Source organism: Nanorana parkeri, unplaced genomic scaffold (assembly GCF_000935625.1).
Source record: "Nanorana parkeri isolate BGI_ZX_2015 unplaced genomic scaffold, ASM93562v1 scaffold212, whole genome shotgun sequence".
In the NCBI taxonomy this organism is placed as follows: Eukaryota; Metazoa; Chordata; class Amphibia; order Anura; family Dicroglossidae; genus Nanorana; species Nanorana parkeri.
The window spans coordinates 597,283-613,011 of NW_017306480.1; the positions used below are offsets into that span (position 1 = coordinate 597,283).

Consider the following 15,729-nt stretch of genomic DNA (forward strand, 5'->3'; position numbering starts at 1 on the left):
CATAACGCACCAATCTGAATGGGCCCCCAGCAAAAATGTAAATCCCTTTTCCAGGGGATGTCTGACTTGGTTCCTGCAGATTCTTCCTTCTGTCTATGTCTGTACGGACGTCGATGGGAGGAAGAGTCTGTAGAAGCCAAGGCACCTTTTTGGTTCGATTCTCTCGTGTTGGGCAGCCCAGGGTTGTCCAGAGGCCGCGTGTCACCGAGAGCGGATACCGGGTGACACCCTGTGTCATCGCACATGCGCAGCCATCTGGGTGATATCTTCTGGCAGCCATCTAGGTGATGGACGCCAGCAGAGAGTGGCAGGGACGTTTACCCCGGGGGGATATGGTATGCCCCCGGGTCCCCTCCTCTCTCCTGCAAAATTCAAGCACTCGGTCCATGACTGTCATGGGGTGACACCAAAATGACTGTAAAGTCATTTTGGTGTCACCTGGGTGCGGTCCCTCCCACGTGACGCCACTGGGGCAGCCCATTGAAGTGAATGGGCTGCCCAGACATGCTGCACCTTACTGCACTGGTGTAAATGCACATATGTGAACCATGCAATGCACGCACAATCTACTGATCATGGTTGCACTGCTTAGTTGGCTCCAATGGAAAAAATATAACAGGCACACATCTTTTCTTATATGAAGAAATGAGCATTACCCCCCCCAAAAAAAAATGTTTTGCCTTTAAGGAGAACATCTGAAGAATAAAGAGGTACTCATTCCACATGCTGGGAGGGGTGCAGCCTCACATACCCAGGCTAGGCAGCGGAGTTTCTAGGAATCATCTAGAACTGATGCCGCCTGGACGCTGCATGTGGCTGGAATAGTAGACACTGATCACCACTCCAGGGAAACTTGCCAGGTGACCACATGACTTCCACCATGACGAAATCAGCGGCTGCGAGGGAGAGAGGGGCGGAAGTGACGCAGTGAAGCCCTCATGGGTGACGTAAGTGCCCACCCTTTGGTTGCTTCGTCACCGGCAGACTGAGTGAGAGTTGGCAGAGGAGTCCGAGGCCAGCGCAGGAACTGTCAGAGAGGGCACCGCGCTGGCACCGCCGCCATGGGTGCCAGGGAGGAGAGGACGGAGCAGCTGGGCTTCACCCCGCAGAAGGAGATCGTCTACAATCTGCTGCTGCCCTATGCTGACCGCCTGGACCGGGAGTCCAACCAGCTGCTGGCCAGCATCAAGAGCAGCCTGGGCCGCGCCGTGCATCTGCGGGAGCTCTGGCCGGGGGTGCTGTTCTGGAGCAGGAAGCTTAACACGTGAGTGGGGGAGGGGCGACACGAGGGGCTTATTCTGCTGAAGTGGAGTAGAGTGCAGCGCCCAGAGTAACCAATCAGAATGTCACCTGACTTCTGTAAGGTGCATTCTGGTTGCCATGGGTTACTGCATCTTATTGAATGAGCTGTATGTGTGCACTGCTGTGTCCTTTATCCTCATCATCCCCATCACTACTACCCTCATCATCTGTCCCATTGTATGAGTACTGCTGTGTTATTCATCCCCATCACTACTACCCCCATCTGTCCCATTGTGTGAGTACCGCTGTGTTATTCATCCCCATCACTACTACCCCCATCTGTCCCATTGTGTGAGTACCGCGGTGTTATTCATCCTCATCACTACTACCCTCATCTGTCCCATTGTGTGAGTACCGCGGTGTTATTTATCCCCATCAATACTACCCTCATGTGTCCCATTGTGTGAGTACTGCTTTGTTATTCATCATCCCCACTACCCTCATCTGTCCTATTGTACGAGTACTGCTGTCATTACAGGCCTCCAGGCATTGTCTTCTCTGTTTTTATGGAAATACTTTTATAATATGGTGGATATAAAACATTTTCTGACTTCGTTGCCCCTGTACGTTGTGGCATTTGTGTTTTGGTGCCTCCGCAGCTCCATTGTTCAGTACTGGATTTCTTGGTAGAACATTTGAGGGATGTGGTAGTTCTAGAAGTAAAGCTGGCCATACACGTCTCCCCATTTCAACCAAGTATTGCTACATTTGCTGGAATTGAGGTGCGGGTAGCTATTTCAAATTATCAAACCGGGTGTGTCGGCCAAACAATGACTGTGTCCCATCAGCTGCAGTTACGGTTTAGGTATTCTGACAGTGGCGGGCACTGCGGCTGCCTGAACCCATAGTCTGCATTGGAGAATCCACTGGCATGGAAGAAACAATTGATATTCTCTCATTCAGCCTGCAGGATGATGATGGAAAATCAAGCTTTGTGCGATCAGCTTATCCACTCCATGCATGTAGTTTAATCTGAAGCGGGGTGGGCAACTCCAGCCCTCCAGCTGTGCTTTTCACTACAAATCCCAACATGCCTCTGGGAGTCATGCCTGTAATTGTCAGTTTTGCAATGCCTCATGGGACTTGTAGTTCCACAACAAGTGGAGGGCTGGAGTTGCCCTGGTCTGAAGAGTCACAATCCTTATGTATACACTCTTCTCATCCTCGTGGTATAATATGATGACAGCTGTAGACACGCACGTGCCTGGCCTGTGTAAGGTCATAGGTCACCCGGTGCTGCTGTACGCTATTCCCCCTTCATCCGGTACAATAGGGAATCTTCACTTCCTTTCTAACGGTTATTTGTGTTTTGTAAAATTGGTTTCTGCCTAATCTTTACCCCTTGCTGCCCGGTTCAGTCGTACTTGTGAAATGCAAACACTCTTAATTAAAGGTAGGTAATTAAAATCAGGTCTCCTGCCCTGCCAGACAGACCTGGGCTGTGTGCCAGTGCTGTGTACATTTGAGGACTGGATGGACAGAATTGCAAGGCCTTTGGCAGGTAAACTGCTCCCTTCCATGTATTTAGCTATTTGTCTGGAGTTCATAGGCCCTATTAATAAGTGGGCCCCTTTCACACGGGCGGTCTGATCAGGTCTTCTTGTCAGTTTTTCAGGCGGACCCGATCGGATGCGCAATGCTAGTCTATGAGTAGCCGGGTCTAAACAGATGTGCATCCATTTACACCCGGTCACCCCTGCCTCCGACCAGGAAAAACAAACTGATCAGTGTTGCGTTTCACCAGACCTGATCATGCCAGATTGGGGGTAATCTCGTGTAAATTGACATAAGTCTTACGATTGTCGTAAGGTGTATGGGCACCTTTTAGAGTCAAGTCCAGATGCCCACAGCAACCAATCAGAATTCACTGAGATGCCATACCAAGTGAATATGAATTATGATTGGTTGCTATGGGTACAGTACTTTGCCCTGTGACTAGGTTACAAAGTAAAAACAAAATGTCCCTGTAAAGAAGCGGTATTATATTCACCTGTCTGCCACCAATCTTAAAGAATCCTCAGCCGAGTAGTCCTTAGGACTATAAAACACCTTCCCACTCCTCATCTTCACAACAACGGGGAGGTGTTCTGTAGCTCACAGAAGTGAGCTTGGCTGTGTTGGTAATATTGATTGAGATAACAGTGCAGAGTGACCAGAACAGCTCTGGATTTCTGGCCGAGTCAGCTGGTATTTTATTAAGCCAATATAACAACTTCCTTCAGTGGTATATTTATAAGACCAAAAGGTAGCAAATAAGTTATTTGGTGTGTGTGTGTGTGTGTGTGTGTGTGTGTATCTCTCAATCTGTGAAGGTCTGCCCTGCTGTCATTGCACTGTGTGGAGTGAGCTATAGGTCTCTTCAGCAATCTGACCTAGTGCTGGCCGTACACTAGTCCCTTTCTTGTTTAGCCCATTGGGCCGAATGAGACAAAATGCTGGATTCCCCCATCCACACTAAACAGTCAGGATGGATGAATCCCCCCCCACCGGGCTATTGTATTCTGACAGCGGTGGGTGTGCAGCTAATCCCTCACTGTTTGTCTGAGAATATCTGACTTTGGCTGAATGGGCCCTGGGGGTGAGGGTTAGGATGGGGCTGTAGAGTGGGCCCGAAGGGGGCCACCACTGGTCAAATTTCAGATGAGTCACTAGGATACTAGCAGTGCATGGCCAATGTATAAGCAGTTCATAGTGTCTATAGAAGGCCGGAGTTCAGTTGAGTTGAGTGGTTCCCAGTGAAAGTCACACAGAATGACAACCTTAGACACATTTCCATGTTATTTACATTCCAATGAAATCGTTGTCATAAATGAAAAATGTCTTCTAGTTGGATATTTCAATAGTAGCCAAATACATTGTAGCTGGTAGCCTTACTGTCATTTGCTCTTGTGACATCTTACATATAAGCCGTGTATGTGTGTATATTATTTGTATCCCTCAGTACATGCAAATGGTTATTAAAAAAGGGAAGTGTTTGAGCACATCCACCTTACAGGCAGAACAGGAGAAATCAAGAGATTGTCTGCCTGGAATGTGGATGAGAGCCACCATTCTTATCCTGATAATATTGCTGGTCCAAGGAAAAGACAGCTGTCCGTGAATGTCAGAATAATCCGTGCATTGATCAACTCTGATTAGGGATGCACCAATACCGATACTAGTATCAGTGGTGAGTATTTGGGCGAGTACTCGTACACGCCCAAATGCTCTGATGCCTAGACAGATACTTCCTGTATCAGGAAGCTGGGCAGCGCATCATTACACGGTGCCCTGCTTCCTGATTGGCCGGGAGGGCAGCTCCATGCTCCCTCGTCACTTGTGTCGAGGGAGCATGGAGCCGGCTTCCCAGCCAATCAGGAAGCCGGTCGCCGCGTCATTACACGCCACCTGGCTTCCTTAATGACACTTCCGGTATCGGTATTCGGTATCAACGAGTACTGGAAAAAAAATATCGGTATTCAATACCCAAATACCGGTATTGGTGCATCCCTAACTCTGATCATTATGGCAGCAGATTCCATTTCTACAATGACAGCCATTAAGGGGGCAATTTATTAAAAAAAACAAGAAAAAAACAACCACAGTAGAAACAAACGGGAATAATGTGTTTAAATAACTTCCAACGTGATCCAAATTCTCTTTGGGAACATTTCAAAGTCTGAAGATGCTTCACATGGAGAACTAATCTAATGTAGGCTTGTGACTCTTATGAAAGAAGTGTATGGCATTACAGTCTGTTTACATCTATCTTTAGAATAAGTGGAACAAAATGGATATATCCGCACCTCGAATACATGAGCACATGACTGAAAAGTGTGTGTGTGTGTGTGTGTGTGTGTGTGTGTGTGTGTGTATTTATGACTACATTGGATCATATGCGAGTCCGCAGAGATTTTATTACCATTTCACCTCACTAGGTTGTACAATCAGATTGAAGGTTTGTGGCCAGCTATATCCCCCCATATTTCCAGGAGCCCTGGTTGCCGTCTTCCAGTAAAATTAAGGTTTTCTTTTTGAAAATCGGATACATTTTTATACGAGGTTTAAAAAAAAAAATATTCCAGAATAAAAGAAACCCAGAACAGGGAGACGTTAGACAGATTGGTCATCATAGAGAGAATAAACCCCGGCCATGTATAATGTACATCTTACAGTGGTGGCCTCATCAAGATTCGGAAATGTACATCATTGTATCTTGAATGTTGATTAAAGGTGGCCATACACTTTACAACTTTTGTCTTGCGAGGGTTGTAAATTAATTAAAAAAACGTACGATCTGCCCATCTTGGACAGGCAGATTGTACTTGCGATGATCGCAAGCCCGCCCCGCTGAGGGGCGGGCTTCCAATTACTGCAATCCTGAACGGGCAGTGTGCGCTTGCGCACACCGGCACGTACGGCAGTTATCTCACGATCATGATTCAAACCAGCCGAAAATCGTACGATTCTCAAACATGCTCGAAATACAAAAGTTGTGCGACCGTACAGTAGAAACGGTCGCACGCCTTCCATAGACTGCACGATTATCGTACGATCGCGGGATTTCCCGCGATTCTCATACGATAATCGTGCAGTGTATGGACACCTTTATCCTGAACTCTAATTTTTTTTTTTTTTTTTAAACCTAGATTTCCTCCAGCTTGGTTACATCTCTCACCCCGAGGACTGCTGGGGATGCAGACATTCACTGTAGTAGCTTGTGCTTCATACAGTCGGTCCTGTCCCGTCCTGGGTGCTGCTCCAGCCACTTCCATCTGTACACAGAACACGGGGGCACTCGCTTGGCGTTCTCTGTTAGAGCAAGGTGGAGATTGTGACATCTTCCATCTTTCCTCTACACCTCGTCCAATCGGCGATCGCTTGTATGTATTGAAAAAATGCAAGATGTTCTCTGAGTGGCTGAGGTGCTGAACAAATGACCCTCTGTGTTGTCGCTCGAGCAGCAGCACCTAGAAGTGGCCAACACTGACAAGCTACCACAGTGAATCTCGGCATCCCCAGCATCTTTCTGGATGTGAGATATGAAGAACTGGATTTATCCAAGCCGGACCAATGTAATCTTCACAAACAGATAATTCCTAGAGTTTAGCTTTACCAGTGAACACTAGTCCACAATATATTGTCTACCAGGCCAAAAAATGTGGTTTCCAAATATCATGACCTACATATCCCATTAGGGTCATGTCCTATTGGTGCATCTCTGCCTTTAGGTACCTGCTTCTCTGTGCATTTTTATTTGATAGTTGAACAGTGGGGTAGAAATGAGCAATGCAAGACTCCTATATTACTGGAATTTTTTATCCAAATTCCCATTGTTGTCAGAAAATTTACATGCAAATGTGGTTGGCTGGTTCACATCCTGTATCTCTCATGTGTACCGAATAGAGTGTCTCTGTTAGGTGTATGAAGCATGCCTTGGTGGAGAGATGGTAATGAATCGCCATTTATCTGTGGATGCTTTAAGGGCTCATTCACATGGGTGCAGAGGTCTGTGTACCGTAAAAAAAAACAACATTCTCATCTACAGGCGAGCCGTCGCTGGCTGTCACGCAGGCGAGCCGTCCACAACATCTATGGCTCCTAGGCACAGAGGTATGGCTGTTTTTTTATGTTAGTTGGACCTCTGCACCCCTAAGTATGAGCCCTTAGTATAATTTGAGATGCAGTCAGTTGTATGATGATTTGTATAATATTTCCATTGCTCTGTAACCGTTCCGTTTGCACAGCTGCTGACAGTTCAGTATTGTAGTGTTGGTATCTCCTAACAAGGCTCGTTCACCTTCTGACACGCTTTGTCTGTGTGCCCCCGCTATGGCAGCGTGCTTTGCTTAACACCCATTCTTTAAATAACCGTTTACATTGCAAGCTGAAGTCAATGTTGATATTTGACCTCCAGAAGAGAACATTGACTTGTGGTGGTCATTGATAGTGGGTTTTTTTTTTGCCATACTGTAAATGATCTTCTTTCTAAGATTGACCTTGGGTAGTTTACATTGCTACTTTCACTGTGACGGTGCGACCTTTCATATGTCACACAGCAAATCTAGCTGACTGTCAGTGTGACCTTCTCTGCTGAAGTGATCTTCTTCTAATATAAAATAACAGTTTTTTGTTTCATATAATCTACTATTTATTACATTTGTTTTGTAGTAGATTTCATCTGTGGGGAAGATGTTGAAAGAGAGTATTGTTTCACTTGCCAGCAGCTCATTGTATTAGGCTCCGTGACCCCCATTGTGTAGTCACCATCACTGAGGGTCTGTGCCATGGCCTGCGTGTCTGATGATTTGTGGATCAGATCTGGTATTGTATATTCTCGGAGTCTTTATACTGTATGTGGTGTCATGTACACACATGATCCAGGCCTGTAAACAGTATAATCGCTGTGTGATCCTTAGATTGTGCACTGTCACTGTTGACATTGGTGCTTAGTCATTTGTGTCAGGAGACATTTCTATTAAGGTTGCAGAGTTTACTCTACTTGTTTTTTACATGCATTGCGCTGCGCTTTTTCTTTTTTGCTTTTTTTTTGCTTTTTTAGACACATAACTTCCTTTTTTACCTAATGTGCATTTCAGCATGTAAAAAAACTGCCTGCCTCATTTTAGTACTGGGCGCACTGACGCTGTAAACTTTCACAGTACAAAACCAGGCTTTTTTTTTCTTCTTCATGTGTTGAAAAGTGTTATTTTAGAGCAAAGAAATATAATTCAAGATAAAGCAGAAGTAAAATCAGTAAAATAAATTTTATCTTTGAGAAATCAAGATTTTTGGCAAAAGGAACATGCAAAGCCTCTTCTGCCATAAAAATTCTACCCCCTTCCCACAGCCATTTTTTTTCCTTCTTCCCTCCATTTTCTGTGCACACTGTACGGTGCATGTACCCGGCCCATCTTTAAGATGCCAGGAAGGATGTAAGTCCTGTGTGCGTGCTGGGAGTTGCATCAGTGGCCACCTAGTGGCTGAAGAGGACTTCTGAGAACCCGGTAGTGTTGGCGGCGGAGGTGGTGGTGGAAGTGAACTGAAGATCAATCTGACGGTGCTGGAGAAGGGCACACTTGTAAGGGAAGAGCGCCCTAATGTGCAAATATTCACATTGGGGCAAAACCAAAAAATGTAGAAAGCGGTTTACTTCACTTTAGCACTCCTAAAACTGATATTTCATATTTGTTTTATGTTTCTGTTACAACACTTAGCTTGTGCAGACTCTTTCCGGGAAATGCAGCACATGGAGTCATCTTTCCTCTCCTGTTGAATCTGTGCTTTGATAGCTGTCTGGTACCATGGCAGCCATTCCTCATCCAGGTTGCATGATGTCCCACATCATCCAAGCCAGTTGTCTGTCAAAGATCCACCTCTTGTAGTGCTTAGCACTACAAGAGAGAGTCAACGTCATGGCACCAGTGTCAGTGGACATCATCAGCAGGCTGTTGAAAAATGCCAAGAAAAACACAAAAATGGGGAAGGAGGCGCTAACAACCAAGCAGAGATGGTGATTGGCATGGTGGCAAGGACCGATCCAGAGGTAGCTGGTGTCATATCCCAATCACCATAGCTCCAAAAAACCCACCCAGCAGGCCCACACCCCACGTGGATCCCAACTTCCTGACAGGTGTCTGCTTGGTTGTTAGCGCTTCCTTACCCATTTTTGTGTTATTCTTGACAAACGTCGGACACCCTGGTCTGCACTTATGAGAAGCAGCACAGTGAGTAGCAACAGCCTTAGTTCACACCTAGGCGTATTGAATATGCGCGTCTGTCACGCGTTTTTTTACCGCGATTCGCGGTTAAAAAAAAGTCGCGCGACCCCGAAGGCTACTTGGCTGTATCCCAATGTAAAACGCCCAACAAAACGGCCCAAAGAAGTACATGTACTTGTTTGAGCGTAGGCCGTTTTGTAGGGCGTTTCAGACGGGCGGAAATACGGAAAGGTGTGAACCAGACCCATAGAAAACAATGGGATTTTCGTGTTTGTACGTTTTGTTGAGCGTTCATAGAGCGTTGAACGCGCGACAAAATGTAAAGGTGTGAACGGGGCCTAAAACTTTCCTTCCTTCGAAGAGCGTTGTACCACGGGACTACTCTCGCAACGTTTCTTTTGTTGAAAAATGCCCACTGCCACTTTTTTTTTTTTTTACAGGTTGGCAGTATTAAGTATAGATACAGCGAGGGGCTGCTTAGCCGAATCTTTCACAATTTAAGGGACAATTTTAGAAGCCCAGATCGTGAAATATTTGCCTTTTATCCCGCTCCTGAGATCTTCGTGTAATGACTCGTCGCCCGGCTTTCTGATTAGCCAGGAAGCCGGCTCCATGCTCCCTCATCACCAGGTGACGAGGAAGCATAGAGCCGGCTTTCTGGCCAATCAGGAAGCCGGTGGCGAGTCAATACACCCTGCCCAGCTCCCTGATTGGCTGGGAAGCCAGCTCCATGCGGGGAAGCATGAAACCTGTTTCCCGACCAATCGTGGAGCGTGTAATGACTCGCCGCCCGGCTTCCTGATACCAGAAGTTCCGGTATCGGGACAAGCATTAAGAGCATTTGGCCGAGTACTTGCCCAAATACTCAGTATCGGCACCTATACTAGTATCGGTGCGTCCCTAGTTATAACCCTCTATTATTTTATCCAAAACTGGAAAAAAAAAAGTTTTGGCTTTAGTGCTACTTAGTTTTCTCAGAAACTGTCAATCTCCTGGTCCGCCGCTGCCCTCGGGGGTCGGCAGGAGAAACCACTATGTCCCTAGTGTGTTGTGTAGTGACGTGGATCTTCTGGAGAAACCACTTTCTCCTTCAAAGGGTCAGCTTTTCTTGGGACTTTCAGTTTGGCGAGAGGGCTGATGTAATTTATTTATTATAGCTGTATACAAAAATGCTTTTAATGTAATTGAATGAGAGTGAACACGTAAGTGGATTCAGTGGTGGTTTTAGATGTTTCTGGAATTCAGTATTCCATTTGTAAAGAGGCTTTAAAAGAAGACCTTAGCATTGGCATTGCTTTAGTAACTGCTAGATTGAGGATTATAAGGAGCAAGTGTATAAAGTTCATGGTGAACACTATAACTCTGTAGAGTCTAAGTTGTTTCCTGCATTATCCCTGGAACAACTCTGCTATGTCTTGGCCTTCATTACCAAGTGAGGACTTGTATTGACATGGGGATTGCTGCATGGTCTTGCTTTTTAAATAACTGTATTGTCTCTGATGAAGTGCAGTGCTGTCTGCTAAAAAAAACAGGTGAAAAGAGGGTACCAGGCGCACATTAAGTCCTCAATCTCTTTTTTTCTGCAGCCCCTGTTATAAATAAACAGGAATCCTCTGAGTGTTCCTGTTCATTCATAACATGAGAACATCGTGTGGTTACTATATCCACAATCATGAATGAACAGGAGGTGATGTAGATCACTTCCCATTCATTAATTCATGAATGAGGATATAGTAACCATACTCTGTCCTCAATCATTTACAAGCACTCAGCTATCACTGATCACTGACTGCTTGTACCCGCTCTTTTTCCGGACACGCTGTCACAGGAGGCTGAACGAGCGGAGCTCAGCCTGCTGTAACCGCAATGACAGCTGTCTCCGCCTACACACCGCTCTGCTGATCTGTGACAGGAGGCTGAGCAGTGTGGGAGGAGAGACGCCAGCAACTCACGGCGCTCTCCTCCCGCAGCCCTCAGCCGACGATGGGGCACAGAGCAGCGCCCAGCGGGGATGAGAGAAAGCAGGGATGCGCCGCCGTATCGGCCAGAAAACGGCACTTTCGGCATTATGCCAAAAGTGCCATTTTGGGCCGATATATTTCGGTGTATGCCTACTACCTTTGCATAGAGTGGAGAGGGATTAGAACACTTGTCAGGTTTTTGCTGCCGTCTGTGTCCCATTAGGCAGATTCATCCTCTATTTGTCCTGGTGGCTGTTATCACTGAAAGTGAAGAAAATCCCACATTTTGGGTTGTTATCAGAACAAGAATAGATGGAAAATCTTCCAAATGGGGGTCTTGCTGACCACCAGGGAACAGAGTCCTCAATCTCTTTCTGCAGCCCCAGTTATAAATGAACAGGAATCCTCCATACTGAGTTTTCCTGTTCATTCATAACTTGTGAAGATAGTATGTTTGCCATGTCCACAATCCATGAATGAACAGGAAGTGATGTAGATCAGCGGTTCTCAACCTGTATAACTTAAGGACCCACATTTGTCCTTAAGTTATACAGTCGCACCACACTGGAACGCACGTCTTTGTGATACGTTGTGTTCCGGTGTGGGTGATCGAACTGTAGGTGGGAGGTGCGTTTGGGGTGCCATTCAAATGAATGGCAATGCAACACACCTCCCACACCAGAATGCACGGTAGGTGCGATTGCGTGGTAAGGTGCGTTAATTGTACGGGACTGTGCGATTTAACGTAGAGTACTAGTGTGAACGGGCCCTCAAAAACACTGACGGACGCACACAAACATAGACACAATCTCACACACTCGCAGACATTCTCACACATACACACTCCAAAAAAGTGACACTAAACTCAGAAGTTACATCTTAAAAATACATTCATGTACCTTAACTATTACCAAAAATGTATCTTATTTGTGTATCACTCGGCTGTAGATCTTTAAATCGTCTTTGGATTCAGGACCGGTGCACACCTATGTGACACCCCGCCTGAAAAAGCCGCGCGTCATGTATCACAGAAAAAGGGTACTTGTACCCGACACCATACTAACAGTTTGTACAGTACTACGAACCAGACCCACTCCTCGTCTGTATGTCTAACTACTTCCTGTAATGTACAGTACTATGAACCAGACCCACTCCTCGTCTGTATGTCTAACTACTTCCTGTAATGTACAGTACTACGAACCAGACCCACTCCTCATCTGTATGTCTAACTACTTGCTGTAATGTACAGTACTATGAACCAGGCCCACTCCTCGTCTGTATGTCTAACTACTTCCTGTAATGTACAGTACTACGAACCAGACCCACTCCTCGTCTGTATGTCTAACTACTTCCTGTAATGTACAGGAGGTACAGTACTACAAACGTCGGCACAAGCACGGTAGCATTGCAACTAGTGGAACAGTCTAGGACCTCCGTTTGTAAGTAGCAGTCGTACGTAACTCGGGGACTGCCTGTACATTTTTGTTAATAGTTAAGGTACTCAAATGTAATTTTAAGATTTAACTCCTGAGTTTAGTGTCCCTTTAAGTTCTGTATATTATGTTGGCCATGGTCATTGTAGTGCTGTCTGGTTGCTGTGATGGTGTTCTGTGCAATGTGGGTCCGAGAGCTTTCAGGAAATGCCAAAGTCCCCCTGACATTCTTCTTGACCTCGTGACCCAAATGGAGCTTCTTAGCCTGGGGTTTGAGGTACGTCACTTCACTTTGTGAAATGTTTTTGTATTCATTTAATGCTGGCAGCGAGTGTATGTCTTGTATTATGTGCAGGTTGTATTGAGCAAATGAGATCCTAGTGTGTGGCAAATATTCCTCTACAAAGCGATTTTTTTAGATTGAAAACTTTATCCAATACAAGCACTGGTCAGGAGATTATATACCCATGTGAGCATGTGACGACAATACCCACCACTAGAATACCGGGCTCCTTTTTTTTTGGAAAATGGTCATCCTGGTAAAAATAAGGGGGGGGGGGGGCTTATGTTTGTGTCCTTGGTTATGAAATACCTCCTAGTCACAATGACACAAGCATTTGAAATAACGACTCCATTTTCCACAGCCACCAATCTGGAATTCTGTTCATTTGCCTCCCTCCTCCCCTGTAATCATTTCATGTGTAATAAAACTCTGTGTGACCAGATCAGAGATGTGTGTGTTCCTGTACACGCTCCTACATTGTGGGAGGACAAAAAATGGAAGAAATGAGGAGGTCGGTTTTGGTGTCTTACTGTTGGAGGTTTGTTATTTGGGAACAATGCCTTGTGTGGGTGTCGTTCTCCTGGCTTTCTGTAAACCTGCTCTGAACACTGTTATTACCATATCCCATATATGTTTTCATGTCGCTAATGCTGGATTTTGAAGCTTTTGGTGGTAGTTTGTGACTCTGCCTCCCTGTTGGGAAAATTGCCTTGATTGTCTCAGCGATCTCCTTCCAGCATTTGTCTTATCTGCGTGTCCCCCCCCCCCTTTAAATATGACAATGAAATAAATATCTGCACTTTATTTGGATATTTGTCCATGTGGACACTAAGCATTAGACAATCATTATAGCTGTACATTTTGGCAGCATTGTGTGGCAATACCACGGTATAATGTGGCATCAAAGTCACCCAGGAAAGTCACCTGAACGGTTCCAGGAAAGTACTTTTGCCAGGAAAGAGCTGGCTTTACAATTCTTTCTGGGTTTTCTGGTTTCTAGATGGGATCCTGGAGCCAGGAGGTTTCTAAGTGAACTGGGAGGGATGAAATCTCCATTCCTGGGTCCGGCATTTAGTGGTGACCAGCACCGAATCATGGTGCACCTCTGCACAGCCCTTATGAAGAGGATGCTGGTTCATATTCAGGGTTCCAGCTGGAAGACAACGGAGGTGTCTGTGCAGGAGTCAGGAGGACTCCATCCTGGAACCAGTCTGTGTGGCAAGTCTGTTGGATGCAGCCTGTGTGGGAGAGGTTTAAAGTAATAACCTGAAGTCAGTGAGACTTTACAAATGTTAGGTTGCTTACAGAAAAGCTGTACTTTGTTTAAAGACCCCTGCAAGGGAAAAACTTGTGTGAACTTTTAGGCCTTGTTCACACCAAATGCAGATCAGATTCGCTCAGGTTTCTGCACACGCAGTGCATTGGGTTGTGCTGCGTTATTGATGCGTTCCGGGCCGTTTTTGGTTAAAAAAAAACACATATATATATTTTTTTTAAACATGGGCTTTTAGTGTGTTCCAGGCATTTGCATGGTAAAATAGGGCTTGCTGCAGTTTTTTCACCTGCTCTGGACCTGCACACTGCGATGAGAACTGGAGCAAAAAATACCATTGGAATACATTGGATGCAGTTTTGATCCGGTCTGTAACTGCTCTCCTCTGCACCTGCTCCGCGCCTGGTGTGAACAAGGCCTTCAATAAAAGTGGGCAAAGAAGCCCTTTAAAAAGAAGTGGTAAGCGAGTGGAAGCGTCCTTAATGCGCTACCATTGGAAGCTAAATCTCAGAGTATTTATTTTATTGGTCGATGGCTGAGGGAAATAATCATGATACCACCGCACTTGTGCTCCTATGAGTTCTAGGAGTCCCTCTGCTGCAGTGGCAGATGGAACTTGTAGTTTTCCTTTCACAGACCTGTGTGAGTGGATGACGTGGTTGTACGGATGGAGCCACACACAGCCACTCTAAATTTAACAATAAAAAAAACAGAGGCCGAATCCTGTATTTAGGAAAGTGCTGATGGGGGGTGTGAGGATGGGGTTCTGCAGACTATGGCCATGTTTCTGACCCTAAACATGCTCAGAAAGGTGGAGTTCTTCTTTAAATGATTGCTTAGAAATTAGTGTTTTGTGGTAGAAATCCTCTTGCTGACCTCCCACTCCAGTGCTCTACTGTATACTGGTATAGGAACAGACGCGTCCCTCATCACAAGTGTCCTGTATAGACTTGTAGTCCTGAGCTATAGAGGCAGTGTGTCTGTACTACCCTAGTGTCTGGCTTGTGGAAAGATTTCTTTACAATCTGTATTGCCTCTATTTTCTAGATACATCTGTATGTTTTATTGGCACTTACAAATATATCTCCCAATAAAGTGGAAAACAATCTCCAGCTTCCAGGATACTTGGCTAGACTGGTTCCTGACTTCCATGTTCACTATACTGTTGTTGTTTTTCATTCGGTGGGTATGTAGGTTCCTCTGCCATGCATATTTCTGTTGCTGGATCTACAATCGGGATTACAGCAAGGCATTAGCTACATAAGGTTTAGCTTGAGCTGACTTTGCAATGCACCGTAAATCCCCATTCCCTCTCAGTTATGTGAATCTAGGAGTAAAATATAATACATAATAAAATGTTTCTTTTCATTCTGTCATTGTTTACAGGTACATCCGGCTGTATGGCAGAAAATTTAGTAAAGAAGACCATGTGCTATTCGTTAAGCTGATGTACGAACTAGTGACGATTCCAAAACTGGAGATTAGTATGATGCAAGGGTTTGCACGCTTGTTGGTGAGCCTTTTAAAGTAAGTTGTACATGGATTTCTAGCACTGCAAGCACAAACTGACATTTATAAGACGTCATCCTCACAAATTCACAAAAGTGTTCCTTTAAAACTAGATGTATATTGTAGGGGTGCGGAAATTAATCCGTCGATTTAATCGTTAATTTCTTTGATCGATCAAAATTATTTTGATCCCTACTCACCTCTCCGCCGTCTTCCGGGACATCGACGTCACCGGACTCCTGTGGGGTCTCACCAGGGCCCTGAGGGG

General features: G+C 45.4%; 1 protein-coding gene across 1 annotated transcript in view; it reads left to right on the forward strand.

Annotated features, from left to right (window-relative positions):
• The first annotated feature begins 926 nt into the window (after nt 1-926).
• PSME4 (proteasome activator subunit 4) overlaps nt 927-15,729 on the forward strand; it is a 105,413-nt gene continuing 90,610 nt past the window's right edge. The window contains exons 1-2 of the mRNA XM_018555755.1: nt 927-1,264; nt 15,339-15,479. Of these exons, the coding sequence (XP_018411257.1) occupies nt 1,062-1,264; nt 15,339-15,479 (344 nt within the window). The 5' untranslated portion in view covers nt 927-1,061. The remainder of the gene's footprint in view (nt 1,265-15,338; nt 15,480-15,729) is intronic.